Genomic DNA, 27,376 nt, shown 5'->3' on the forward strand with positions numbered 1-27,376 from the left:
TGGAAGGATGAATGAGAACGGGCAGAGACTGCTTGAGTTGTGTACCTATCATAACCTCTGCATCACCAACTCGTTCTTTCACACTAAACCCTGTCACCAGGTTTCATGGAGGCACCCAAGATCACGTCGTTGGCACCAGCTAGACCTCATTGTCACAAGGCGAGCCGCCTTAAACAGTGTTCAAATCACACGCAGCTTCCACAGTGCGGACTGCGACACCGACCACTCCCTGGTGTGCAGCAAGGTTAGACTCAGACCAAAGAAGTTGCATCATTCCAAGCAGAAGGGCCACCCGCGCATCAACACGAGCAGAATTTCTCACCCACAGCTGTTACAAAAATTTCTAAATTCACTTGTAACAGCCCTTCAAAACACTCCCACAGGGGATGCTGAGACCAAGTGGGCCCACATCAGAGACGCCATCTATGAGTCAGCTTTGACCACCTACGGCAAAAGTGCGAAGAGAAATGCAGACTGGTTTCAATCTCATAATGAAGAGCTGGAACCTGTCATAGCCGCTAAGCGCATTGCACTTTTGAACTACAAGAAAACCCCCAGCGATTTAACATCCGCAGCACTTAAAGCAGCCAGAAGTACTGCACAAAGAACAGCTAGGCGTTGCGCAAACGACTACTGGCAACACCTATGCAGTCATATTCAGCTGGCCTCAGACACCGGAAACATCAGAGGAATGTATGATGGCATGAAGAGAGCTCTTGGGCCAACCATCAAGAAGATCACCCCCCTCAAATCTAAATCGGGGGACATAATCACTGACCAACGCAAACAGATGGACCGCTGGGTTGAGCACTACCTAGAACTGTACTCCAGGGAGAATGCTGTCACTGAGACTGCCCTCAATGCAGCCCAGCCTCTACCAGTCATGGATGAGCTGGACATACAGCCAACCAAATCGGAACTCAGTGATGCCATTGATTCCCTAGCCAGCGGAAAAGCCCCTGGGAAGGACAGCATTACCCCTGAAATAATCAAGAGTGCCAAGCCTGCTATACTCTCAGCACTACATGAACTGCTATGCCTGTGCTGGGACGAGGGAGCAGTACCCCAGGACATGCGCGATGCCAACATCATCACCCTCTATAAAAACAAAGGTGACCGCGGTGACTGCAACAACTACCGTGGAATCTCCCTGCTCAGCATAGTGGGGAAAGTCTTTGCTCGAGTCGCTCTGAACAGGCTCCAGAAGCTGGCCGAGCGCGTCTACCCTGAGGCACAGTGTGGCTTTCGTGCAGAGAGATCGACTATTGACATGCTGTTCTCCCTTCGTCAGATACAGGAGAAATGCCGTGAACAACAGATGCCCCTCTACATTGTTTTCATTGATCTCACCAAAGCCTTTGACCTCGTCAGCAGACGTGGTCTCTTCAGACTACTAGAAAAGATCGGATGTCCACCAAAGCTACTAAGTATCATCACCTCATTCCATGACAATATGAAAGGCACAATTCAACATGGTGGCTCCTCATCAGAGCCCTTTCCTATCCTGAGTGGTGTGAAACAGGGCTGTGTTCTCGCACCCACACTTTTTGGGATTTTCTTCTCCCTGCTGCTTTCACATGCGTTCAAATCCTCTGAAGAAGGAATTTTCCTCCACACAAGATCAGGGGGCAGGTTGTTCAACCTTGCCCGTCAAAAGCGAAGTCCAAAGTACGGAAAGTCCTCATCAGAGAACTCCTCTTTGCTGACGATGCTGCTTTAACATCTCACACTGAAGAATGCCTGCAGAGTCTCATCGACAGGTTTGCGTCTGCCTGCAATGAATTTGGCCTAACCATCAGCCTCAAGAAAACGAACATCATGGGGCAGGATGTCAGAAATGCTCCATCCATCAATATTGGCGACCACGCTCTGGAAGTGGTTCAAGAGTTCACCTACCTAGGCTCAACTATCACCAGTAACCTGTCTCTAGATGCAGAAATCAACAAGCGCATGGGTAAGGCTTCCACTGCTATGTCCAGACTGGCCAAGAGAGTGTGGGAAAATGGCGCACTGACACGGAACACAAAAGTCCGAGTGTATCAGGCCTGTGTCCTCAGTACCTTGCTCTACGGCAGCGAGGCCTGGACAACGTATGCCAGCCAAGAGCGACGTCTCAATTCATTCCATCTTCGCTGCCTTCGGAGAATACTTGGCATCAGGTGGCAGGACTATATCTCCAACACAGAAGTCCTTGAAGCGGCCAACACCCCCAGCTTATACACACTACTGAGTCAGCGGCGCTTGAGATGGCTTGGCCATGTGAGCCGCATGGAAGATGGCAGGATCCCCAAAGACACATTGTACAGCGAGCTCGCCACTGGTATCAGACCCACCGGCCGTCCATGTCTCCGTTATAAAGACGTCTGCAAACGCGACATGAAATCGTGTGACATTGATCACAAGTCGTGGGAGTCAGTTGCCAGCATTCGCCAGAGCTGGCGGGCAGCCATAAAGACAGGGCTAAATTGTGGCGAGTCGAAGAGACTTAGTAGTTGGCAGGAAAAAAGACAGAGGCGCAAGGGGAGAGCCAACTGTGCAACAGCCCCAACAAACAAATTTCTCTGCAGCACCTGTGGAAGAGCCTGTCACTCCAGAATTGGCCTTTATAGCCACTCCAGGCGCTGCTTCACAAACCACTGACCACCTCCAGGCGCGTATCCATTGTCTCTCGAGATAAGGAGGCCCAAAAGAAAGAAATAGTTTGGAAAAATCAGATGGGCAAAGGTAGCCTAGATGAGTTCATAGAATGTTTTTGGGATAGTTTCTTAGAACAGCACATTCTGGAGCCGACCAGAGAGCATGCTATACTGGACCTGGTATTCTGCAATGAGTTAGAATTAATTAAGGACCTCATAGTGAAGGCGCCCCTAGGAAGCAGCATTCATAACATGATTGAATTTTACGTTCAGTTTGAGGGAGAGAGGAGTGGGTCTAAGACAAGTTTTTTAAACTTTTGAGGACATGAAAGCTGAACTGGCAAAGGGATAAATCATAAGAGATGCAATGGCAGAGATTTAACGGGATATTTCAGAATTTTCATTATTCGTTCCTGGGATGTGGGCGTCGCTGGCTAGGCCAACATTTATTGCCCATCCCTAATTGCCCTTGAGAAGGTGGTGGTGAGCTGCCTTCTTGAACAGCTGCAGTCCATGTGCAGTAAGTACACCTTGAGTGCTGTTTGGAAGGGAGTTCTAGGATTTTTGACCCAGCGACAGTGAAGGAACGGCGATATAGCTCAAAGTCAGAATGGTGTGTGGCTTGGAGGGGAACTTGCAGATGGTAGTGCTGCCATGCATTTGCTGCCCTTGTCCTTTTAGGTGGTAGAGGTTGTGGGTTTGGAAGGTGCTGTTAAAGGAGCCTTGGTGCATTGCTGCAGTGCATCTTGTAGATGGTACACGCTGCTGCCACTGTGCGTCGGTGGTGGGAGTGGGGCGCCAATCAAGCAGGCTGCTTTGTCCTGGATGGTGTCGAGCTTCTTGAGTGTTGGAACTATACCCATCCCAGCAAGTGAAGAGTATTCCTTATTTGTGCATTGTAGATGGTGGACAGACTTTGGAGAGTCTGGAGATGAGATACTGTCTGCAGGATTCCTAGCTTCGGACCTGCTCTTGTAGCCATGTTATTTATATGGCTATTCCAGTTCATTTTCTGGTCAATGATAACCCCCAGGATGTTAATAGTGGAGGTTTCAGTGATTGCAATGCCATTGAATGTCAAGGGGAGATGGTTAATTCATTCTTGTTGGAAATGGTCATTGCCCGGCACTTGTGTGGCGCGAATGTTACTTGCCACTTATCGGCTCAAGCCTGGTTGTTGTCCAGGTCTTGCTGCATTTCTACACTGACTGCTTCAGTATCTGAGGGGTCACGAATGGTGAACATTGTGCAATCATCAGCGAACATCCCCACTTCTGACCTTCTGATTGAAGGAAGGTCATTGATGAAGCAGCTGAAGATGGTTGGGCTTAGGACACTACCCTGAGGAACTCCTGCAGTGATGTCCTGGAGCTCAGATGATTGACCTCCAACAACCACAACCATCTTCCATTTCAGAATGCACAGAATAGATAGATTCCAATGAGAAAAAAGGGGAGGACCCACCACCCGTGGTTAACTAAAAAAGGTTAAGATAGTATCAAACTTATTGTAAAAGCATATAATTGTGCAAAGATAGGTGGCAGGTTCGAAGATTGGACAGAATATAAAAAGCAGCAAAGAATGACTGATTAATGAGGGAAACATTTGAGTATGAGAGAAAGCTGGTGAGCAACATAAAGACAGAGTAAGAGTTCTATGGATATTTTAAAAAGTTAAAGTGAGCGTTGGTGCTATAGAAAGTGAGTCTGGTGAATTTATAAAAAAATAAGATGGCAGATGAATTGAACAGGTATTTTTGCATTGGCCTTCACCATAGAGGATGCAAGTAACACCTCAAATAGCTGTAAATCAGGAAATGGGAGGGAGGAACTCGTGAAGACTGGCTAGTTAACAGGAAATAGATGGCATAAATGGGTCATTTTCTGGTTGGCTAGATGTAACGAGTTGTGTGCCACAGGGATCGGTACTGGGGCCTCAGCTTTTTACAATTTATATAAATGACTTGGATGAAGGGACCAAAGGTATGGTTGCTAAAATTGCTGATGACACAAAGGTAGGTAGGAGAGTAACTTGTGAAGAGGACATGAGGCTACAAAGGGATATAGATGGGTTAAGTGAGTGGGCAAAGACCTGGCAAATGGAGTATAATGTGTGGGAAGTGTGAAATTGTCCACTTTGGCAGGAAGAATAAAAAAGCAGCATATTATCTAAATGGTGAGAGATTGCAAAGCTCTGAGATGCAGAGGGATCTGGGTGTCCTAATGCATGAATTGTAAATGGTTAGTATGCAGGTACTGTAGTAATTAGGAAAGCTAATAGAATGTTATCATTTATCACAAGGGGAATTGAATACAAAAGTAGGGAGGTTATACTTCAGCTGTACAGGGCATTGGTGAGACCAGATCTGGAGTACTGTGTACAGTATTGGTTTCTTTATTTAAGGAAGGATGTAAATGCATTGGAAGCAGTTCAGAGAAGGTTGACTAAATTAATACCTGGAATGGGCAGGTTGTCTTGAGGAAAGACAGGACAGGCTAGGCCTGTATCCGCTGGAGTCTAGAAGAGTAAGAGACGACTTGATTGAAACATATAAGATCCCGAGGGGTCTTGACGGGGTGTTGAAAGGATGTTTCCCCTTGTGGGAGAATCTCGAACTAGGGGTCACTGTTTAAAAATAAGGAGTTGCCCATTTAAGACAGAGATGAGAAATTTTTTCTCTGAGGGTCATGAATTGTTGGAACTCTCTTCCTCGAGGTGGTGGAAGCAGAGTCTTTGAATATTTTTAAGGCAGAGGTAGATGGATTTTTGATAATCAAGGGAGTGAAAGGTTATTGGGGGTAGGCGGGAATGTGGAGTTTAGGTTCCAATCCGATCAGCCATGATCTTATTGAATGGCAGAGCAGGCTCGAGGGACTGAGTGGCCTACTGCTAATTCGTATGTTTGTATGTAATTTGACACAGCCACAGGTAACCAAAAGCTTGGTCAAAGTGTTAGATTTTAAAGAGCATTTTGAACATCTCCTTGCTACCACTCTTTCCTCCTTTTGGGAGCTTTCAGGAGAATTCTAGAGCTTAGGGCCTTGGCAATTGAAGGCATTGCTGCCAATGGTAGAGCGATTAAAATCATGAATGTACAAGAAGCCAGAATAGGAGTAGCACAGATATCTTGGAGGGTCGTAAGGCTGAAGGAAGTTACACAGATAGGGAGAGACCGGCCTTGCAGGGATTTTAAAATGAGGAGAGTTGTAAAATTCAGGTGTTGCTACACTCTGAGTCACTGTGGGTCAGTGAGCACAGATGATATAACTATCCTTCAGGTTATAGCAGTCTCACTTTGAAAGTGAGTGTTACAGTGGCCACTCTCCAGTCCTCTCGTACACATCCACATTAACAGAACCCTGAAATGTAATAATGAAGGAATCTATTTCTTGATGGCATATATTCCTTCTTGACTAATGTTGCAAAGCTGCCTCTTCCTGTAGATATTCTGTGACTCATCAAAATTTCATAATCTGAGAAATTTGTTTTTCTCTGTACTGTATGAAATCCATCTTTGTGATGTAATTGCCTATAATTCTTCCAGTATTTCCCTCACTGAGTATTGCAATATGTGAACTTTATGGGTGTTTCTAGCTCATTTACCTTCATTTTTTTGTCTGATTACTTGTTCCTTATAGCTCACTCTTCTCCCTGTTTATAACCAGACCCAGTTTCTCCCCCCTTATTCATGCTGTTAAACATGCTTAACTTTTTTTATTTCTATATTAACCTGATGTATTCCTACCTTTCCTGTTTGCTCCTTCCGATTTTGCTTATATTTTTCATTGCTCTCTTCAATCCTTTTTTATTCTTTCCTGGGATATGGGCTTCGCTTACAAGGCTTGCATTTGTTGCTCATCCCTAATTGCCTTTGACAACTGAGTGGCTTGTTTGGCCACTTAAAAGTCAACCACATTGCTGTGGGTCTGGAGTCACATGTCGGCCAGACCAGTTAAGGATAGCAGATTTCCTTCCCTAAAGGACATTAGTGAATCAGATGGGTTTTTACAACTAATTCATAGCACACTAGCTTTCAATTCCAGACATTTATTCATTGAATTTAAGTTCCTCTATCTGCTGTGATGGGATTCAAACCCTTGTCTCCGGGGCACTAGCCTGAGCTGGTTTACTAGTCCAGTGACATTACCTCTAGGCCGCACTCTCTCTTCTCCCCGCCACCCCCCCCCCCCCCCCCCCCATGTGTTTGTGTTGAATTTTGTTCAATATACATTAAAGGAACAGTACAAATGCAAGTTTTTACTGTTTAGAGTGCTCTTCACTTCGGATGGCAGGTTTGTCTTTGTCTGTTACCTTCTGCAAATAATTCATTTAAACTGCCTATAAAAGTGCCCTGAACCCAGAGTAAGCCTTGAATGAATTCCGCTCAGGGAGAGAGAATTGAGTAACAAAAGTGAAAGAACTATCTTCACTTGGCTTTGTCCTCCTTTACAAACTGTTTCAGTGGAAAAATGGAAGGACGTCTAGGTTTTTTGGAAGCATTTTATTTATTTAAAACTGTGTGTGTAAGCTTTTCAGTTCAGAGTTGCATTTCAAACATCCTACTTTAAGATGTTTATACAATTAAATTTATTTGGAGCAGAGTGGTCAAATCACTAAATGTTCAGTTATTTCAATTACAGGAGTAGTTTTTCACAATCTTTGTTGTGGGTAGGCGTGTGTAGCTAAAGGATCAGTTGAACTGCAGTCTCATTTTCAGTTGGATAAAAGCTATTGATATTTGACTGTCATTCTGATGAAGAAATTTCTCAAAAGGTGCCCTGTATGCTCTCCTAATAAGTCATGAGGAATGCAGACGAGCAAAGCCCCAGATTTGATGGCTGGTCTGTGCTGAATTTGCTGACTTCAGTTGAATAGCCGTGAAGCTCTACAATTGGCTTCATTAAACTTGAATTGGGAAGATGAAATAAGCCAGGATTCCTACTCTTTACTGCTGCGTAACAACCCATGTTGGAAATGTGCAAGTGTGGATGTGAGATGAGAACTGGTAAGGCGTTTGGCTGTGATTTGTTACTTAACTGGCCTAACACTTTTTTTTAATGTTTAGTTTAGATATACAGCACTGAAACAGGCCCTTCAGCCCACCGTGTCTGTGCCGACCATCAACCACCCATTTATACTAATCCTACACTAATCCCACATTCCTACCACATCCCCACCTGTCCCTATATTCCCCTACCACCTACCTATACTAGGGGCAATTTATAATGGCCAATTTACCTACCAACCTGCAAGTCTTTTGGCTGTGGGAGGAAACCGGAGCACGCGGAGAAAACCCACGCAGACACAGGGAGAACTTGCAAACTCCACACAGGCAGTACCCAGAATTGAACCCGGGTCGCTGGAGCTGTGAGGCTGCGGTGCTAACCACTGCGCCATTGTGAAATTCTGAGGAAATAAGACCCTGCTGTACGTAAATGCAAGTTCTGTTTTAGGTCCTGAAGGCTTTCATGTTTTACATAAACCATTTCCAAACAGAATTTGAGAATAAGTATGCAAATCTAAACAACCTGAATATTAATTGATCAGTGGCAGTACTCTTAATAAGGGAGGAGTTTCAACTTGAGCTATGATAAATTGTGCAAGTGTGTAAATGACCCTTCATGCTCATCACAACTCATTCACTATTGGTATTTGAAGTACCAGCCTCAACATTTGTTTTAACGATGTAAATTCTGTTCAAATTAAAACAGCTAACATTTTAATATCCGCACTCTTGGGGGAAGTAAGGTTCGGACACACTGTGTAATCTCCAGTGTGTCATACCATGAGTTGTAGCTTATATGGTGTGAATGTTGAGTCTTTAGCAGGGAAATTTTAAATTGCCCCCAGCTGAACCCCTGGGCAATTATTACTGAACAAATATTGACAAGGCTTTTGAGTAAGTAATCCATTATCTTGGCCTGAAGGTTGTGCAGAGAGATGTGGAGCAGCAAAACAAGAAAATTCCATTGATGATTACTTTTAATACTTTTAGCACTCCGGTCAAAGCTTCAGTCTTGGTTCTACTTCAAATAATTGCAGAAGATATGGATTTAGTTAAAAATTGGCTCTGATCCCTGATGTGCAATATATGGATTCACAGTTGACCTATTGGACTGTCAGCAGCACACCAGAAATCACTCATTTCTGCAAACTTTCCATTTTAATGCCTCAAAATTAAATGCATTCAAATCGTGACTCCATTTCTTGGTTGTGAGGTCATTGATTCACTTTAAAATATCTGTGGAGTGTGCACATTTACTAATGCTGAAGTATAGATTTGAATGTTAATATCTCTGGATCTATGGCCTTTGAGACATATTACTCCACATCTAAATCCTTCAGCCGCTCCTTTAAACATGAATGTGCACTTTTCATTTTCCATTTATAAAAATGTTTCTTTAAGATTAGCTGGGCAAGGGGTGTAATGGAGAGGAGAAAGGATAAAGAAGCTCCTTAAGGATGTGAAATGGGCATCAAATAGTGTTCTGGATGCCAGTATTTTGGTGACCTGCTTGGAGGATCAGCAATAGTCAGTAAATACAGTATTCCAAAATGATTTAGCCATATGTCTTTAATCTTCATTTCCCTGGTACTGTTCCCTTTCATAGCCTTCAACCACATCTGCTGAATGTGCTGTAATCTGTAAGCACTGCTCATTAACTGAGATAGCTGCAAGGCTTTAAGGAAGTGCATCTGGAGCCCATTTTCACAAGGAAATATCATGCATCAAATTAGGCCAAAATGTTTAGTGTGTGTTAATGCTCAACAGGAGAGAACACTTCAGCGTTAGTTGAAGTCACATTTTAACCGGTAAAAATTAGTCTGGAAAAGGGGGGATAAACTTGGGCATGGTTATCACTTTGTGAAGTCCTGTAGAATTATCATCATCTCCATAAAGAGGAGACTGTGGAGGGAGAATGTCTCCCATTCTGCGCTATAACCAGGGGTTGCTGGTGGTGAACTAAATATCGATAGTGGGCTAGATGGGTTAAATGGCTTCTCTTATGAAATAGACTGGTGGTCTCTAGGGTCATAGGGAGAGATGTATAACTAGAGAAGCAGTGAGAAGCTTACCAATCTGTGTTGCATCATCAGATCTGACTGAATTGCATCAAACACTACCAGGTCCCATTTTGTTCTGTCAAAACAGCCCATTACCCTTGGTTATCCCAGGGATCAAAGATAACCTCAACTCATTTTCTACATTACTAATCACCCTTAAATCCCTCTTTCATATCCTTCCACCCTCACCTCTATCAACAAATGCAAAGAGTTCAAGGGTTTCTTTGTCACTAAGATAGACTATTCATATAGATGTCTATTCTACTTATTCTACTCCCTGCTCTTCTCCCACAAAGCGTTATGTTTCTCCCCCAGTACTTGCCCTAGCCCTGACCGCTGTCTGTCTTGTTTCCCTCCCATCCCTCCCTATGCTTTTTCCCAGGATGAACTTGTTTGAGACCTAACTCCTGTTTCCTCAAACCTCTGTCGTCTTAAACACGTGAGCATCCAATTTAGGTCCCTGGTCCACACATTACCTGGCATTGTAAATGGTCCCTCTCTCGAGCACACTCTTCCCTTTCAAAATCTGTTACAACCCCTCTCTCCAAAAACCTGTCTTTGATCTTGCAAGCTGCCACCCAATCTTGAACCTTCCTGACCCCTGCAAAGCTGCTGACTCATGTGTGTCCATATTTCCTTACTCAATTTGAATTCCTCCAAACTTTAGAAAAACAGGCTGTACTTGATAAGCCACCAGGACCGGATAGAATGCATCCAAGGATGCTGAAGGAAGTAAGGGTGGAAATTGTGGCCACAATCTTCCAATTCTTGGTGGTGCCAGATTACTGGAATGCAAAATGTTGTTCAAAAAAGGATGTCAGGATAAACTGCACAATGACAGGCCAGTCAGTTTAACCTCATTGGTGGAAAAGCTTTTAGAAATGATAATTTGAGACAAAATTCAGTCACTGGATAAGGGTATATTATTTAAGGAAAGCCAGCACAGATTTAACCAACTTGATTGAACTTTTTCATGAGGTAACAAAGATGACAAGAACGAGGTTGAAGTGGTGTATATGGACTGTGATGAAGTGCGACATAATAAGCTTTCCAGCAAAGTTGGGCCCATGGAATAAAAGGAATGATAGTTGAAGACTATTTTATGTTTAAACCTAAATAAATACTTAACGATCAGCCCTTAATTGGCTACAACCAAAGCATATACTGTCTCCAGATTGCTTCTGATAGCTTTATCACATTGACTCGGGGTATGGGGGAGATTTGAAACAGAACAAAACTACATTTTTAAAAAATATCTGTTTCTGCCACGACCAACCTTCTGGTTTTTAGAGGGTTGGGTGGTCGGTCACTAGCTGTATTAAATACTGAGGTTTTGACAAACCCTGAACTTTCCTGTTGACCCTGTTCTCTGGTTTGTTCTGTATGTCTTTCTTGCAGAGAGACTGAGGGAGGCATTTTCCATGTGGCAGTGGTCTGGGCTTAAAGGTTTGTATTGTGGCTGTTAATTGACACAGGATGTGAAACTGTGGTGGGAACACAGCTTGTTTAAAACAATCTCATGCTGGTATGTTTTTGTTATTGTCCTCATCAGTGAGAGGTTCCTTAATGAGCAAAGAAGCAATTAGTGACAAGTGCCAGCTTCAAGGGGGTTAATTCACTAAATGCAGATTGAGTGGGACATCTTGAGGGTGAGTCCAGTGTGGTATATCTTGTTAACTGTGTGTTTCATGCTGTTAAATTGCTGGAGACTGTTCCTTTTCAAGTGTTTCTCAATACTGAACACTAACGCAGATGCATTTTATCCTGCAATTCACATAACTTGTGCTTTAGTAATGGTGAGCTGCATGGAAGATGGCAGGATCCCCAAAGACACATTGTACAGCAAGCTCGCCACTGGTATCAGACCCATCGGCCGTCCATGTCTCCGCTTTAAAGACGTCTGCAAACGCGACATGAAATCCTGTGACATTGATCACAAGTCGTGGGAGTCAGTTGCCAGCGTTCGCCAGAGCTGGCGGGCAGCCATAAAGACGGGGCTAAAATGTGGCGAGTCGAAGAGACTTAGTAGTTGGCAGGAAAAAAGACAGAGGCGCAAGGGGAGAGCCAACTGTGCAACAGCCCCGACAAACACATTTCTCTGCAGCACCTGTGGAAGAGCCTGTCACTCTAGAATTGGCCTTTATAGCCACTCCAGGCACTGCTTCACAAACCACTGACCACCTCCAGGCGCTTACCCATTGTCTCTCGAGACAAGGAGGCCAAAGAAAGTAATGGTTTAATGGTTCAGTTTAACAGGCCCTCATTTTCATTATTGTTATTTCCAGCACATTTGAAAGTTAGATTTGTCTATATTTAGTTTGCACCTATAACATTTGGAATACTGTAATAACCTGTAACTCATATCGCATGCAAACCGCAGGCAACACTGCAGATCAGTCCTATGTGTCTTTTCTCCCTTGTTTTCTTCCAAAACTTTGTTCTGGTCTCCCCAGCCCCACCATATGCCTTCCACATGACCTCAGTGCTCCAGCTCTCCTATTCAAAGTACTCTCCCTGCCCACCACATGGTCCACTCCAGTATCCCTCCCTCAAAGTAGTTCCAGGATAGTGCAGTAATTTTGCAGCTTCATGTTTCCTACCATAGTTACTATCAATTACCAAGGTAATTTACTTTGACTCCTGTAAATTGCCCATCTCTGCCCCACCTCAAGTGTTTGGCAAAGTACCACATAAAAGGCTGGTTAACAAAATTGAGCTCATGTCGGCTTGGAGAAAAGAATTGGCATAAGGACACAAAGCAGCAAGTCCTGCACTGACTTCTATGCATCTTTCCCTAGGATGGCAGAAAATTTAGCAATCCTGTTCCTACTATCTAGAGTTTTGCCCATAAATTTCACTACCTCTTTCTCCACCATCATATGAAAAAAAGCAACTTCTCAAAACATCGTAATATTTCTCTTCCTAGCTTGACGTCCATTTCCTTATGCCCATTTGTGAAACGCTAGGATATTTCTTTGTTAAAGACATAGTAATTGTAAGTTATCAGCATGAATTAATTTGCTGAGCATTTTTCCTGCTTTCATCAGCAGGAACAGCATTTGGCAAGCCTGTTCTGGTTCTCAATGTGCCCTCTTAAAACTTGTGTTACTGGTCTGTAGTTGTGTTGCTCTGTGTGTGTCTGACTTGAATGATGACCATGTTTTTTTTTTCTCCTGTCCCCCCCAAAATCAAACATGCAATCAAACAAATCCCTCTCAACCCTTGCTGCCTTTGAGCCTAAAGCTTGTACTTCACCCCTGCCAGTAGCATGCCCACTTCTCCCAACCCGCACTTCTGCTCCAGCTTTGGATCTTGGATCCTGCTACACTCTTTGCCAACCATGAATCCTGAGGCCTCCCAGTTTCAGGACTGTGCCCCCAGCTTCTCTCTCATCGATGTTTTGGTAGATCTCAGCACACCGCTACCAGTCATAGCTCTGAATCCACTGGTCCCTTCCAGGTGTGATGGCAGCACCATTGCCACTAAAACCTTAACTTTTTAACCTGGCCCAGATCCCCCTCTGACCAGGTACTTTTTAGTTGTCATCTTGGTAAGATTGCCAGCTTTTTAATTTCTGTAAACGTACTTAGTATAAAGAGAAATATACAGGAGAGATGAGTTGGAAAGATAAACTCTGGGTGGTGGGGGTGGTGGAGAATGGGTGGAGAACAAGAGAAAATGGAAGGTGATGGGATAGTTAAAGGATGGAAGAGAAACTGTTCAAGGGAAGGGAATCTATTGGTAACTTTTTTCCAGAACAGTTACTGCAATGTATTTTATTAACCATTTTCTATGGTTTCTGAATAATTAATCTTTACTCAATTTGTATAACCTTTTAAAATGAGGTCATGCAGACTGAAAACTGAAATCTGCACAGATAACTGGAGGGTAATTACCAGATTCAGTAATACCATTCAATAGACCTTTGTTAGAGTCAAATTTATATTATATCTTAGCATGATGCAGACCATTGTGCCTGTGCCAGCTCTTTGAACGATCTATCCAACTAGTCTTATTCTCCTCTTTTCCCCAAGGTCTGTAACTTTTTTCCCTTCAAGTATTTATCCAACTCCCTTTCGAAAGTTACTATTGAATCGGCTTCCACCACCCTTTTGGACATGCATTCCAGATCTCTCGCATTGCTATAATTCACAATCGAATCATAGAATGAAAAGCCATTCTGTCCATCTTGCCTGTGCAAGCTCTTTGAAAGAGCTATCAAATTAGTTAACACTCCATCACCCCCAATACCTCGTCCCCTTCCTATGGCACCTTCCCATGCAATCGCAGGAGGTGTAATACCTGCCCTTTTACCTCCTCTCTCCTCACCATCCAAGGTCCCAAACACTCCTTCCAGGTGAAGCAGTGATTTGCTTGTACATCGTTCAATTTCGTATACTGTATTCGCTGATGACAATGCAGTCGCCTCCGCCTTTATGTTGGGGAGACCAAACATAGATTGGGTGACTGCTTTGCGCAACATCTATGCTGAGTCTAAAGGCATGACCCTGAGCTTCCGGTTGCTTGCCATTGCAGCAGCAACACCCCACCCCCTGCCACTGCTTTCTTGTCCATATTTCTGTCCTTGGCCTGCTGCAGTGTTCCAGTGAACATCACCGCAAGCTCAAGGAGCAGCACCTCATCTTTCGATTAGGCACTCTACAGCCTTGCAGACTCAATATTGAGTTCAACAATTTCAGAGCATGACTAGCCGCCTTTCTATTCTATTTTTAATTTTTTTTTTAAACCATGTGCCTGTTTTTCATGTTCTGGCTTTTGGACAGAGCTGCTCATTACTCTGCCATTAACATACTCTCTGGACTAATGCTTTGTCTTTCACCAGAAGCATTTACACTCTTTGCCTTTGTCCCATGATATCTTTGTTATTTAATCTCTCCTGCCCTCTGCCCTATCACACACCTTTTTTGTTCTCTTGCCCATAAAATCTTCCCTCTTTTCTCCACCAACCTCCCCCCCAACCCCGCTCCCCCACACTCATACCTTCACTTGCTTAAAACCTAATTGTTTTCTATTCTTTGCCAGTTCTGGTGAAAGGTACCAGACCTGAAGCGTTAACTCTGCTTCTTTCTCTCCACAGATGCTCCCAGACCTGCTGAGTATTTCCAGCACTTTGTTTTTATTTCAGATTTCCAGCATCTGCAGTATTTTACTTTTATCCAATTAGTTCCTTTCGTCAGAACCCTAGAACCCTGAAAGTTCCCCCCCCCCCTCAAAGTATTTGTTCAATTCCCTTTTGAAAGTTGCTATTGAATTTTCTTCCACCGCCACTATGTAAATTTGTTTTTCCTTTTGTCGCCTTTGGTTCTTTTGCTCATCTGTGTAGTCTCGTTACCAGTCTTTCTGCCCGAGAAATAGTTTCTCTTTCTCTACCAAAACCCTTCATGATTTTGAATGTCTTCCAAATCTCCTTTTAAATTTGTGTGCTCGAAGGAGAACAACCCCAGCTTCTCCAATCTCCAAGTAATTGGAGTCCGCCATCCTTGATGCCATTCTAGTAAATTGTTTCTGTAGCCTCTCTAAGGCCTTGACATCCATCCTAAAGTGTGGTGCCTAGATTTGGATGCAATACTCTAGCTGAGGCCCAATGAGTATTTTGTAATGGTTTAGCATAACTTTGTTGCTCTCTTCATCTAATAAGGCCAAGGATCCCATAGTTTTTTAAACTTGTTCTGCTACCTTCATACACTTGTGTATGTACACCCTAGGTCTCAGTTTCTTCACCCCTTTGAAAATTGTACCATTCTGTTTACATTTCCTCTCCTCATTCTTCAGATTTAAAAATGCATCACTTCATGCTTCTCTGCTTTTAAATTTAATCTGCCATGCGTCTGTCCGTTTCACTAGTCTGTCTATATCTTAGAACAAAGAACAGTACAGCACAGGAACAGGCCATTCAGCCCTCCAAGCCTGCGCCGATCTTGATGCCTGCCGAAACTAACACCTTCTGCATTTCCGGGGCCCATATCCCTCTATTCCCATCCTATCCATATATTTGTCAAGATGTCTCTTAAACGTCACTATCGTATCTGCTTCCACCACCTCCCGTGGCTGCATGTTCCAGGCACTCACCACCCTCTGTGTAAAAAAAAAAACTTGCCTCGCGCCTCCCCTCTAAACTTTGCCCCTCGCACCTTAAACCTATGTTCCCTAGTAACTGACTCTTCCACCCTGGGGAAAAAGCTTCTGACTATCCACTCTGTCCATGCCGCTCATAACTTTTTGTAAACCTCTATCATGTCGCCCCTCCACCTCTGTCGTTCCAGTGAAAACAATCCGAGTTTTTCCAACCTCTCCTCATAGCTAATGCCCTCCAGACCAGGCAACATCCTGGTAAACCTCCTCTACCCTCTCCAAAGCCTCCACGTCCTTCTGGTAGTGTGGCGACCAGAATTGCAGGCAATATTCTAAGTGTGGCCTAACTAAGGTTCTGTACAGCTGCAACATGACTTGCCAATTTTTATACTCTGTGCCCCGACCGATGAAGGCAAGCATGCCGAATGTCTTCTTGACTACCTTATCCACCTGCGTTGCCACTTTCAGTGACCTGTGGACCTGTACGCCCAGATCTCTCTGCCTGTCAATACTCCTAAGGGTTCTGCCATTTACTGTATACCTCCCACCTGCATTAGACCTTCCAAAATGCATTACCTCACATTTGTCCGGATTAAACTCCATCTGCCATTTCTCCGCCCAAGTCTCCAACCGATCTATATTCTGCTGTATCCTCTTGACTATCCTCATCATGATCCGCGACTCCACCAACCTTTGTGTCGTCCGCAAACTTACTAATCAGACCAGCTACATTTTCCTCCAAATCATTTATATATACTACAAACAGCAAAGGTCCCAGCACTGCTCCCTGCGGAACACCACTAGTCACATCCCTCCAATCAGAAAAACACCCATCCACTGTTACCCTCTGTCTTCTGTGACCGACCCAGTTCTGTATCCATCTTGCCAGCTCACCTCTGATCCCATGTGACTTCACCTTTTGCACCAGTCTGCCATGCGGGACCTTGTCAAAGGCTTTACTAAAGTCCATATAGACAACGTCCACCGCCCTTCCCTCATCAATCATCTTCGTCACTTCCTCAAAAAACTCAATCAAATTAGTAAGACACGACCTCCCCTTCACAAAACCATGCTGTCTCTCACTAATAAGTTAGTTTGTTTCCAAACGGGAGTAAATGCTGTCCCGAAGAATCCTCTCTGATAGTTTCCCTACCACTGACGTAAGGCTCACCGGCCTATAATTTCCTGGATTATCCTTGCCACCCTACTTAAACAAAGGCATAACATTGGCTATTCTCCAGTCCTCTGGGACCTCACCTGTAGCCAATGAGGATGCAAAGATTTCTGTCAAGGCCCCAGCAATTTCTTCCCTTGCCTCCCTCAGTATTCTGGGGTAGATCCCATCAGGCCCTGGGGACTTATCTACCTTAATGCTTTGCAAGACACCCAACACCACCTCCTTTTTGATAATGAGATGATTGAGACTATCTGCACACCCTTCCCTAGGCTCATCATCTACCAAGTCCTTCTCCTTGGTGAATACTGATGCAAAGTACTCATTTAGCACCTCATCCATTTCCTCTGGCTCCACGCATAGATTCCCATCTCGGTCCTTAAGTGGGCCAACCCTTTCCCTGGTTACCCTCTTGCTCTTTATATACGTGTAAAAAGCCTTGGGATTTTCCTTAATCCTGTTTGCCAATGACTTTTCATGACCCCTTTTAGCCCTCCTAACTCCTTGCTTAAGTTCCTTCCTACTGTCTTTATATTCCTCAAGTGCTTCATCTGTTCCTAGCCTTCCAGCCCTTACAAATGCTTCCTTTTTCTTTTTGACTAGGCTCACAATATCCCTTGTTATCCAAGCTTCCCGAAACTTGCCAAACTTGCCTTTCTTCCTCACAGGAACATGCTGGTCCTGGATTCTAATCAGCTGACGTTTGAAAGACACCCACATGTCAGATGTTGATTTACCCTCAAACAGCCGCCCCCAATCTAAATTCTTCAGTTCCTGCCTAATATTGTTATAATTAGCCTTCCCCCAGTTTAGCACCTTCACCCGAGGACTACTCTTATCTTTTTCCACAAGTACCTTAAAACTTATGGAATTATGGTCACTGCTCCCGAAATGTTCCCCCACTGAAACTTCGACCACGCTCATTCCCCAATACCAGGTCCAGAATGGCCCCATCCCTATGTGGACTATCTACATACTGTTTCAAGAAGCCCTCCTGGATGCTCCTCACAAATTGTGCCCCATCCAAGCCCCTCGCACTAAGTGAGTCCCAGTCAATATTGGGGAAGTTAAAATCACCCACCACCACAACCCTGTTACCTTTACATCTTTCCAAAATCTGTCTACATATCTGCTCCTCTACCTCCCGCTGGCTGTTGGGAGGCCTGTAGTAAACCCCCAACATCGTGACTGCACCCTTCCTATTCCTGAGCTCCACCCATATTGCCTCGCTGCATGACTCCTCTGAGGTGTCCTCCCACAGTACAGCTGTGATATTCTCCTTAACCAGTAATGCAACTCCCCCACCCCTTTTACATCCCCCTCTATCCCGCCTGAAGCTTCTAAAGCCTGGAACATTTAGCTGCCAATCCTGCCCTTCCCTCAACCAAGTCTCTGTAATAGCAACAACATCATAGTTCCAAGTACTAATCCAAGCTCTAAGTTCATCTGCCTTACCTGTTATACTTCTCGCATTGAAACAAATGCACTTCAGACCACCAGTCCCGCTGTGCTCAACAACATCTCCCTGCCTGCTCTTCCTCTTAGTCCTACTGGCCTTATTTACTATGTCCTCCTCATTTACTTCACTAGCTGTCCTACTGCTCTGGTTCCCACCCCCCCGCCACTCTAGTTTAAACCCTCCCGAGTGACACTAGCAAACCTTGCAGCCAGGATATTAGTGCCCTTCCAGTTTAGATGCAACCCATCCTCCTTGTACAGGTCCCATCTGTCCCTGAAGAGAGTCCAATGATCCAGATATCTGAAACCCTCCCTTCTACACCAGCTGCTCAGCCATGTGTTTAGCTGCACTATCTTCCTATTTCTAGCCTCACTGGCACGTGGCACAGAGAGTAATCCAGAGATTGCAACCCTAGAGGTCTTGTTTTTTAACTTACTACCTAACTCCCTAAACTCCCCCTGCAGGACCTCATCACTCTTCCTGCCTATGTCATTGGTACCGATGTGTACCACAACCTCTGGCTGTTCACCCTCCCCCTTCAGAATGCCTCCTGTCCGTTCAGAGACATCCTTGACCCTGGCACCAGGGAGGCAACATACCATCCTGGAGTCTCTTTCACGTCCACAGAAACGCCTATCTGTGCCCCTGACTATAGAGTCCCCTATAACTATTGCTCTTCTGCGCTTTGTCCCTCCCTGCTGAACAACAGTGCCAACTGTGGTGCCCCTGCTCTGGCTGCTGCTGTTTTCCCGATAGGTCATTCCCCCCAACAGTATACAAAACGGTATCCTTGTTAGAGAGGGGGATAGCCACAGGCGATTCCTGCACTGACTGCCTGCCCCTTCTAGCGGTCACCCATCTATCTGCCTGCACCTTGGGTGTAACCACTTGTCTAAAACTCCTGTCTGTGACGCTTTCCGCCACCTGCATGCTCCTAAGTGCATCCAGTTGCCGCTCCAACCGATCCATGCGGTCTGTGAGGAGCTGCAACTGGGTACACTTCCTGCAGATGTAGTCGTCCGGAACGTTGGAAGCGTCACGGACTTCCCACATCTCACAGGAGAAGCACTTCACCCCTCTAACTGACATTTCTATCACTAATCAGTTAATTGATATAAAATAAATAAATACTTATTAAATCCTTACTAAATTATGTTACACTTCACTATGTGGTCCCGAGTGCTAGATTTCTACAATAAATATTAAATGCTGTCTAAAGACAGTAATCTCCTCCCTCTGGTTTAGTTACTCTAATTAATTAGTTAATTAGTGTTTTAATGAATTTTTATCAGTTTTATTTTCAAATTCAGTATAGATTCCCTACCAGCCAATCAGGTCACAGCTTTCCTGTGACGTCACTTTTTCAGTCTTTTTTTTCCCCAAGCTGCCGAATCGCTAGCCAAGTACTTTATACTGAAACTTACCTTCCCAGCTGCCCCCTGGTTCGCACTCTCACTGCTGCCGCTGTGTTAAATACATTTCCAAGTTTTGTGTCAAATGCAAACTTTGAAATTATGGCCTGTAAACCCAAGTCCAATTCATTGATGTATATCAGAGCAGAGGTTCTAATTCCAACTGCTGGGGAGCAGCACTGTAAACTTCCTTCCAGTCCAGAGAAAAAAATGTTCACTACTCTGCTTTCTGGCCCTTGGCCAATTTTGTATGCATGCTGCTCCTGTCCCTTCAATTCATGGGCTTTAATTTTGCTAACGTCTATTATGTGGTACTTTATCAAATGCCCTTTGAACGTTCATACACACATCAACAACCCTGGTACTTCATCGAAGAACTCAATCAAGTTACTGAACCACGATTTGCCTTGAATGAATCTGTGCTGTCTTCCGAGTGCCAATTATTTTCTCACAGACTGCGTCTCAAAATTTCCCCACCACTGACATTATGCTGACTGGCCTGCAATTCCCTCAGCAACCTAGGAAGTGGCCTGTCCGGATCTGGTTACTTTGCCACTTTGAGTACTTCCAATCCTTTAGTACGTCCTCTTCAATTTTTATCCTACCAAATATTGCGACTGCCTCCTCCTCTTAACTGCTATATTGGCAACATTCTCTTCTCTGGTGAAGACAAATGCAAAGTACTCATTTTGTACCTTAGCTATGCCACCTTGCCTCCTCAAAACGATCTCCTTTTTGTTCCCTAATTGGCCATATCCTGTTTCTTCACAGAGGAAGTGGGGTATATTTGACATCGAGGTTATTTTAATGAGATGCATTGCCAAATAGCAGATGTTAGAATTTTTGTTGGTTCACAACTCGATGGTAATTCAGAGGCGTTTTTGCATAACGTTTTGTTAAATTATCCAATAATTAAAACTAAGTAACTGAAATAACTAGAAAAGTAGGAATTTAGTCTGGGGAAGAAATTAATTATCAAAAAATTGCAGAAAAGATTCACAAGGATGTTGCCTGATTTGGAGGGCTTGAGTTATAGAGATTGATTGGATAGGCTGGGTCTGTTTTCTCTGGAGCGAAGGAGGCTGAGAGGGGACATGATAGAGGTATATAAAATTATGAGAGGCATAGAGAGGGTAGATAGCCAGAGTCTGTTTCCCATGGTAGGGGTGACTAAAACTAGAGGGCATAGATTTAAGGTGAGAGGGAGGAGGTTTAAAGGGGATCAAAGGGGTAAATCTTTCACACAAAGAATAGTGGGTGTCTGGAATGAGCTGCCTGAGGAGGTGATGGAGGCAGGAACAGTAGCGACATTTAAGAGGCATCTGGACAGGTACTTGAATGAGCAAGGCATGGAGGGATATGGAATTAATGCAGGTAGGTGGGATGAGTATAGATAGGCATTATGGTCGGCATGGACGCAATGGGCCGAAGGGCCTGTTTCTATGCTGTACGACTCTATGACTCTAAAACTTGATTCTAAGTTCCTTAATTCAAATATGGAATTGCCATTTTAATAGTCTTAAGTATTGAATGTTCATCGGACATAGTGGCTTTTGTACAGACTTTGGCGTGCAAACCAGCAAATTCCTGATGCTTTGTCCTTTTGAAAACCTAATTAGAACCAGAGAGATCCTTTTTAAATACTGAGATTCTCTTCCTTTTTCATTGTGTTTGCCAATACTAATGTATGATTGCTACGATATAAAAAAGAGCGAGAGTCCAGAAGGCCGTGTTGTCTGCTTGGTGCCAGGGTTGGGATATTTGCTCAGGGCTGGAGGGGAACTTAGTGGGAGGGGGAGAATCCAGTCGTTGTGGATCATGTAGGTACTGTTATGACCAAGGAGGGAGGGGTGCACTGTTTTTCTAGTTCCATTTCTCCACAGGTCACAACATATATTTAAACTTCTTCCCAGTGAGTGATACGGTCAATCATAGACTATTTTTATTCCAGAATAAAATACACCAAACAGGTTTCTTTAATAAACAAAAAATTATCAGTTTATTATATAACCAGTAACAATGCAATACATTAACACACATTGAAATATGAAAGTTCCTATTACTTTATCCCTCTCTCTCTCTCACACACACACACACACACACACACACACACACACACACACACACACACACAAAACCAAAAAAAAGAGATTTACTCTTTAGAGCTCTATGACAAAAAAAAATACTTTGGCCAAATATTTTATTCTTGAAGAAAAAGAAAAGATATGGAAAGATGTTAGATGTCCTTTGTTTTGGTTTGGATCCCGCGTAGACGGCTGTCACTGGGATCTTCCCAGAACAGTTCTAGTCAGGCGACGTTGAAGATCAGTTTGGGCAGGCTTTCCAGGAAAAATGTAGCAACAATTTCAGTCTGTTTCTTACACTTGCTTCTCAGAGTTTCTCTGAGATGGGAAACTAGCAGCCTTTTCAAAGATCTGGAAAAAGCTGAGGTGGGGTTTGCTCTCCTGGCAGGTTTTCTCCAACTGTCTTTTCAAACTATTGTCCATATCCCAACTGCCTGTCCAAAGGGAAACTAAAAACATCTTGGGAGTCAAGCCTCCTGACCCCTATAAATCTTGACCTGTCACTTCTTTGTAAATATCTTTACAAAAGTCCAAAAAAAACCCTGCTGGGTAATTATCTGAAAACAGGTGCCTTCCAGTAAGGGCTTGTTTTTAGAACTCCTTGATTCTTCCAGTAACTGTTGTTGATAAGCTCAGTCCAATAGACCTTCTGATAACTTGTTTAAAAAAAAAACACTATATTCCAGTATCGATGGAAGCTTTTGCCAGTTTTACCACACAGATCCTCATAATTTCGCAAAAAAAAGGAAGCACTTGTAACAGTACCAATGACATAGGCAGGACAAGGAAAGAGGTTCTGCATAGTCAGTATGAGGAGCTAGGCACTAAATCACGCAGCAGAACCTTAGACAATCTCTGCATTATTTTCTGAGCCACATGCAAATTGGCATAGGGCAAATAAGATTAGAGAAATGAATGCGTGGCTCAAAGACTGATGTGGCACCAGTACTGAGGAAAGTGGAGGCTGTACCATTGGGATGGTCTACATCTGAATGCACGTAGCATTCGAAACAAAACGGATTAACTGAGAGCGCAAATAGAAATAAATAAGTCTGATGGTCATAACAGAGAGACTTGGCTGCAGGATGACAGATTGGGACCTGAATATTGAAGGGTACATGACTTTTTTTATTTGTTCATGGAATGTGGGCATCACTGGCTAGGCCAGCATTTATTGCCCATCCCTAATTGACCTCGAGAAGGTGGTGGGGAGCTGCAGTCCATTTAGGAAGGACAGGAAGCTAGGAAAAGGTGGCTGTGTTAATTAATGGGAGGGATTACCTAAATTCAGGAAATCAGGGTGCAGAAGCTGTTTGGGTCAAGACGAGAAATGATAAAGACAAGAAGTCGCTTGTGGGAGTGGTGTATAGGCCCTCGAACAGTAACCACATGGTAGGATGGGCTATAAAGGAAGAAATAATGGATGCCTGTCAGAAAGGAACAGTGATGATCATGGGGGATTTTAATCTACTTATAGACTGGAAAAATCAGATGATCAAAAGTGGACTAGATGAGGAGTTCATAGAAAGTTTTCGGGATAGTTTCTTAGAACAGCACATTCTGGAGCCAACCAGAGAGCAGGCTATACTGGACCTGGTACTGTGCAATGGGATAGGATTAATTAATGACCTCATAGTGAATGTGCCCCGAGGCAGCAGCGATCATAATAGTTGAATTTTACATTCAGTTTGAGGGAGAGCAGATTGGGTCCAAGACTAGTATTTTAATCTTAAATAAGGGCAATTATGAGGGCATGAAAGCAGAGCTAGCTAAAGTGAACTGGCAAACCAGGTTAAGGGATAGGTCAATAGAGATGCAGTGGCAGACATTTAAAGGGATATTTCAGAACACATAGAATAAATGCATTCCAACGAGAAAGAAAAGTTCCAAGGGGAGGACCCACCATCTATGGTTAACTAAAAAAGTTAAAGATAGCCTTAAACTTCAAGAAAAAGCCTGTAATTGCGCAAAGATGCGTGGCAGTTCAGAAGATTGGACCAAATTTAAAAATCAACGAATGAGTAAAAGATTAATAAAGAGGGGGAAAATTAAAGTATGAGAGAAATCTGTTGAGAAATATAAAGCCAATAAGAGTTTCTATGGATATTTAAAAAAGAAAAGACTTAGTGAGCGTTGGTCCTATAGAAAGTGAGTCTGGGGAATTAATAAAGGATAATGAGATGGCAGATGAATTGAACAGGTATTTTGCAATGGTCTTCATAGAGGATGCAAGTAACATCCTAGAAATAGCTGTAAATCAGGAAATGGAAGGGAGGGAGGAGGAAGTCAGGAAAACTACAATCACCAGGGAAGTGGTACTGAACAAATTGTTGGAGCTGGGGGCTGACAAATCCCTGGGTCCTGATGGACTTAATCCTAGGGTCTTAAAAGAAGTGGCTAGTGGGATGGTTGATGCCTTAGTTTTAATTTTCCAAAATTCCGTAGATTTGGGGAAGGTACCATTACATTGGAAAATAGCAAATTTAATCCCTTTATTCAAAAAGGGAGGGAGACCGAAAGCCGGTAACGTCAGGCCAGTTAGCTTATCTGTTTTACGGAAAATGTTTGCTATTACTACAGACGTTATAGCAGGGCACTAAAAAAAAATTCAAGGTAATCAGGCAGGGTCGGCAGGGTCAACAGGTTTTGTGAAAGGGAAATCATGTTTAACAAGTTTATTGGAGTTCTTTGAAGAAGTACCATGTGCTGTGGATAAAGGGGATGTACTGTACTTCGAATTCCAGAAGGCATTTGATAAGGTGCCACATCAAAGATTATTGTGGAAAATAAAAGCTCTTGGTGTAGGGGGTTACATATTAGAGTCAGTTATGCAGCAGAGAAACGGGCCCTTTGGCCCATCGTGTCTGTGCTAGCACCGAACTATTCTAATCCCATTTTCTAGCACTTGACCTGTAGCCTGGTGTGCTATGGCGTTTCAAGTGCTCATCTAGCTACTTAAATGTTGTGAGGGTTCCTGCCTCTACCACCTCTTCAGGCAGTGCGTTCCAAATTCCAGCCACCCTCTGGGTGAAAAACCTTTTCCGCAAATCCCTTCGAAACCTCCTGCCCCTTACCTTAAATCTATGCCCCCTGAATATTGACCCCCTCCGCTAAGAGAAAAAGGTTCTTCCTATCTATCCTAGATATCCTAGGGAGCGCCGTGGTTAGCACCGCAGCCTCACAGCTCCAGGGACCCGGGTTCGATTCTGGGTACTGCCTGTGCGGAGTTTGCAAGTTCTCCCTGTGTCTGCGTGGGTTTCCTCCGGTTTCCTCCTGCAGCCAAAGACTTGCAGGTTGATAGGTAAATTGGCCATTGTAAGTTGCCCCTAGTGTAGGTAGGTGGTAGGGAATATGGGATTACTGTAGGGTTAGTATAAATGGGTGGTTGTTAGTCGCCACAGACTCGATGGGCCGAAGGGCCTGTTTCAGTGCTTTATCTCTAACCTAAAATAAATAAATAAATCAATGCCCCTCATAATTTTGAATACCTCCATCAGGTCCCCCCTCAGTCTTCTCTGCTCTAAGGAAAACAGCCCTAGCACTTCAGACTCTTTTCATAACTGAAATGCTCCAACCCAGGCAACATCCTGGTGATTCTCTTCTGCACCCTCTCCAGTGCAATCACATCCTTCCTACAGTGTGGTGCCCAGAACTGTACAGAGTACTCCAGTTGTGGCCTAACTAGCGTTTTATACAGCTCCATCATAACCTCCCTGCTCTTATATTCTATGCTTCGGCTAATAAAGGCAAGTACCCCATATGCCTTCCTAACCACCTTATCTACCTGTGCTGCTGCCTTCAGTGATCTATGGACAAGTACACCAAGGTCCCTCTGTACTCCCGAGGGTCCTACCATCCATTGTATATTCCCTTGCCTTGTTAGTCTTCCCAAAATGCATCACCTCTCACTTCTCAGGATTAAATTCCATTTGCTACTGCTCCGCCCATCTTACCAGCTCATCTATATCATCCTGTAATCTAAGGCTTTCCTCCTCCTATTTACAACACCACCAATTTTTGTATCATCTGCGAACTTACTGATCATACCTCCTATATTCTCGTCTAAACCATCAATGCACATTACAAACAGTAAGGGTCCCAGCACCGATCCCTGTGGTACACCATTGGTCACAGGCTTCCACACTCAAAAACGGCCCTCAACCATCACTCTCTGCCTCCTGCCACTAAGCCAATTTTGGATCCACTTTGTCAAATTGCCCTGGATCCCATCGGCTCTTACCACCTTAAGGTCCTGCATGGGAGATTGGTTATCAAAAGCCTTACTGGAGTCCATGTAGATTACATCAACTGCCCTACCCTCATCTACACATCTGCCTTGAAAAATTCAATAAAGTTAGTTAGACACGATCTCTCCCTGACACAGCCATGCTGACGATCCCTGATTAATCCCTGCCCCTCCAAGTGGAGTTGAATCTTGTCCCTCAGAATTTTTTCTAATAGTTTCCCTACCACTGATGTTAGATTCACTTGCCTGTAATTACTTGGTTTATCCCTGCTACTAAAGGCCTGCAACCTGACCCAAACCCGTCGGGACCCGACGACTTGTCGGGTCGGGCCCCTCTTCCGGGTCTGGCTTTCGGGCTCTGTCCGGTCGGGCCGGACGTGCACGGTAAGTGCTCTGCTGGTTAGTATTGAAATTAAAAAAACTTACCTGAGCTGGGAGTCCGGGAGGAAACTGAGTCTGTGCAGTGGGCGAGTGACATCACTATGACGTCATCACGCATGCGCTGCAGTTTCCTGCAGGTTCAGTTTCAGGAAGGTAAGTAAAGGGATGGACGAATCGGGTCGAGTCGGGGATGGGCTCGGGGCAAAATCGGAGGGACTCTGGCCGGATCGGGCTTCGGTCCGCTGTGGTTCGGGTCGGGTTCTTCTTCCCCACCCGAGCACGCCTTTATCTGCTACCTGTCTTGAATAATGGTACCGCATTCGCTGTCCTCCAATCCTCTGGTAGCTCTCCTGTGGCCAGAGAGGATTTGAAAATTTGTGTTAGCGCCCCTGGTATCTCCTCCCTTGCCTCACGTAACAGTGTGGGATACATCTCATCTGGGCCTGGGGATTTATCCACTTTTAAGCCTGCTAAAACAGCTAATATTTCCTCCCTTTCAATGCTAATTTGTTCAAGTATATCACAATCCCCCTCCCTGATCTCCCACCTATATTGTTCTTCTCCATAGTGAACACAGATGAAGAGTAATCATTTAAAACCTCACCTATGTCCTCTGGCTCCACATACTGGTCCCTAATGGTTCCTACTATTTTTTTCCTGGTTATCTTCTTGCCCTGAATATAATTATAAAACACCGTAGGATTTTCCTTTATCTTGCCCGCCAGTGTTTTTTCATGTCCCCTCTTGGCTCTCCTAATTACTTTTTTAAGTACCCCCCCCTACACTTTCTATACTCTTGCATCTCCGTTGTTTTCAGCGCTCTGAA

The 27,376-nt window shown here is 44.1% G+C and overlaps 1 protein-coding gene across 4 annotated transcripts in view; it reads left to right on the forward strand.

The window, feature by feature from the left end:
• Positions 1–27,376, forward strand: part of LOC137366035 (inactive tyrosine-protein kinase 7-like) — a 583,411-nt gene that overhangs the window by 198,668 nt on the left and 357,367 nt on the right. The window contains exons 1-2 of one of the 4 annotated variants that reach the window (XM_068028158.1): positions 7,427–7,641; positions 11,100–11,147. The exons of 2 other annotated variants lie outside the window; for them this stretch is intronic. In XM_068028158.1, coding sequence (XP_067884259.1) covers positions 7,602–7,641; positions 11,100–11,147 — 88 coding nt within the window. In that variant the 5' untranslated portion in view covers positions 7,427–7,601. Of the gene's footprint in view, positions 1–7,426; positions 7,642–11,099; positions 11,148–27,376 lie in introns of those variants that run through there. One more of the 4 variants, XM_068028159.1, reaches the window with a different exon arrangement.

The sequence above is a fragment of the Heterodontus francisci genome, chromosome 3 (assembly GCF_036365525.1).
Source record: "Heterodontus francisci isolate sHetFra1 chromosome 3, sHetFra1.hap1, whole genome shotgun sequence".
Taxonomy (NCBI): domain Eukaryota; kingdom Metazoa; phylum Chordata; class Chondrichthyes; order Heterodontiformes; family Heterodontidae; genus Heterodontus; species Heterodontus francisci.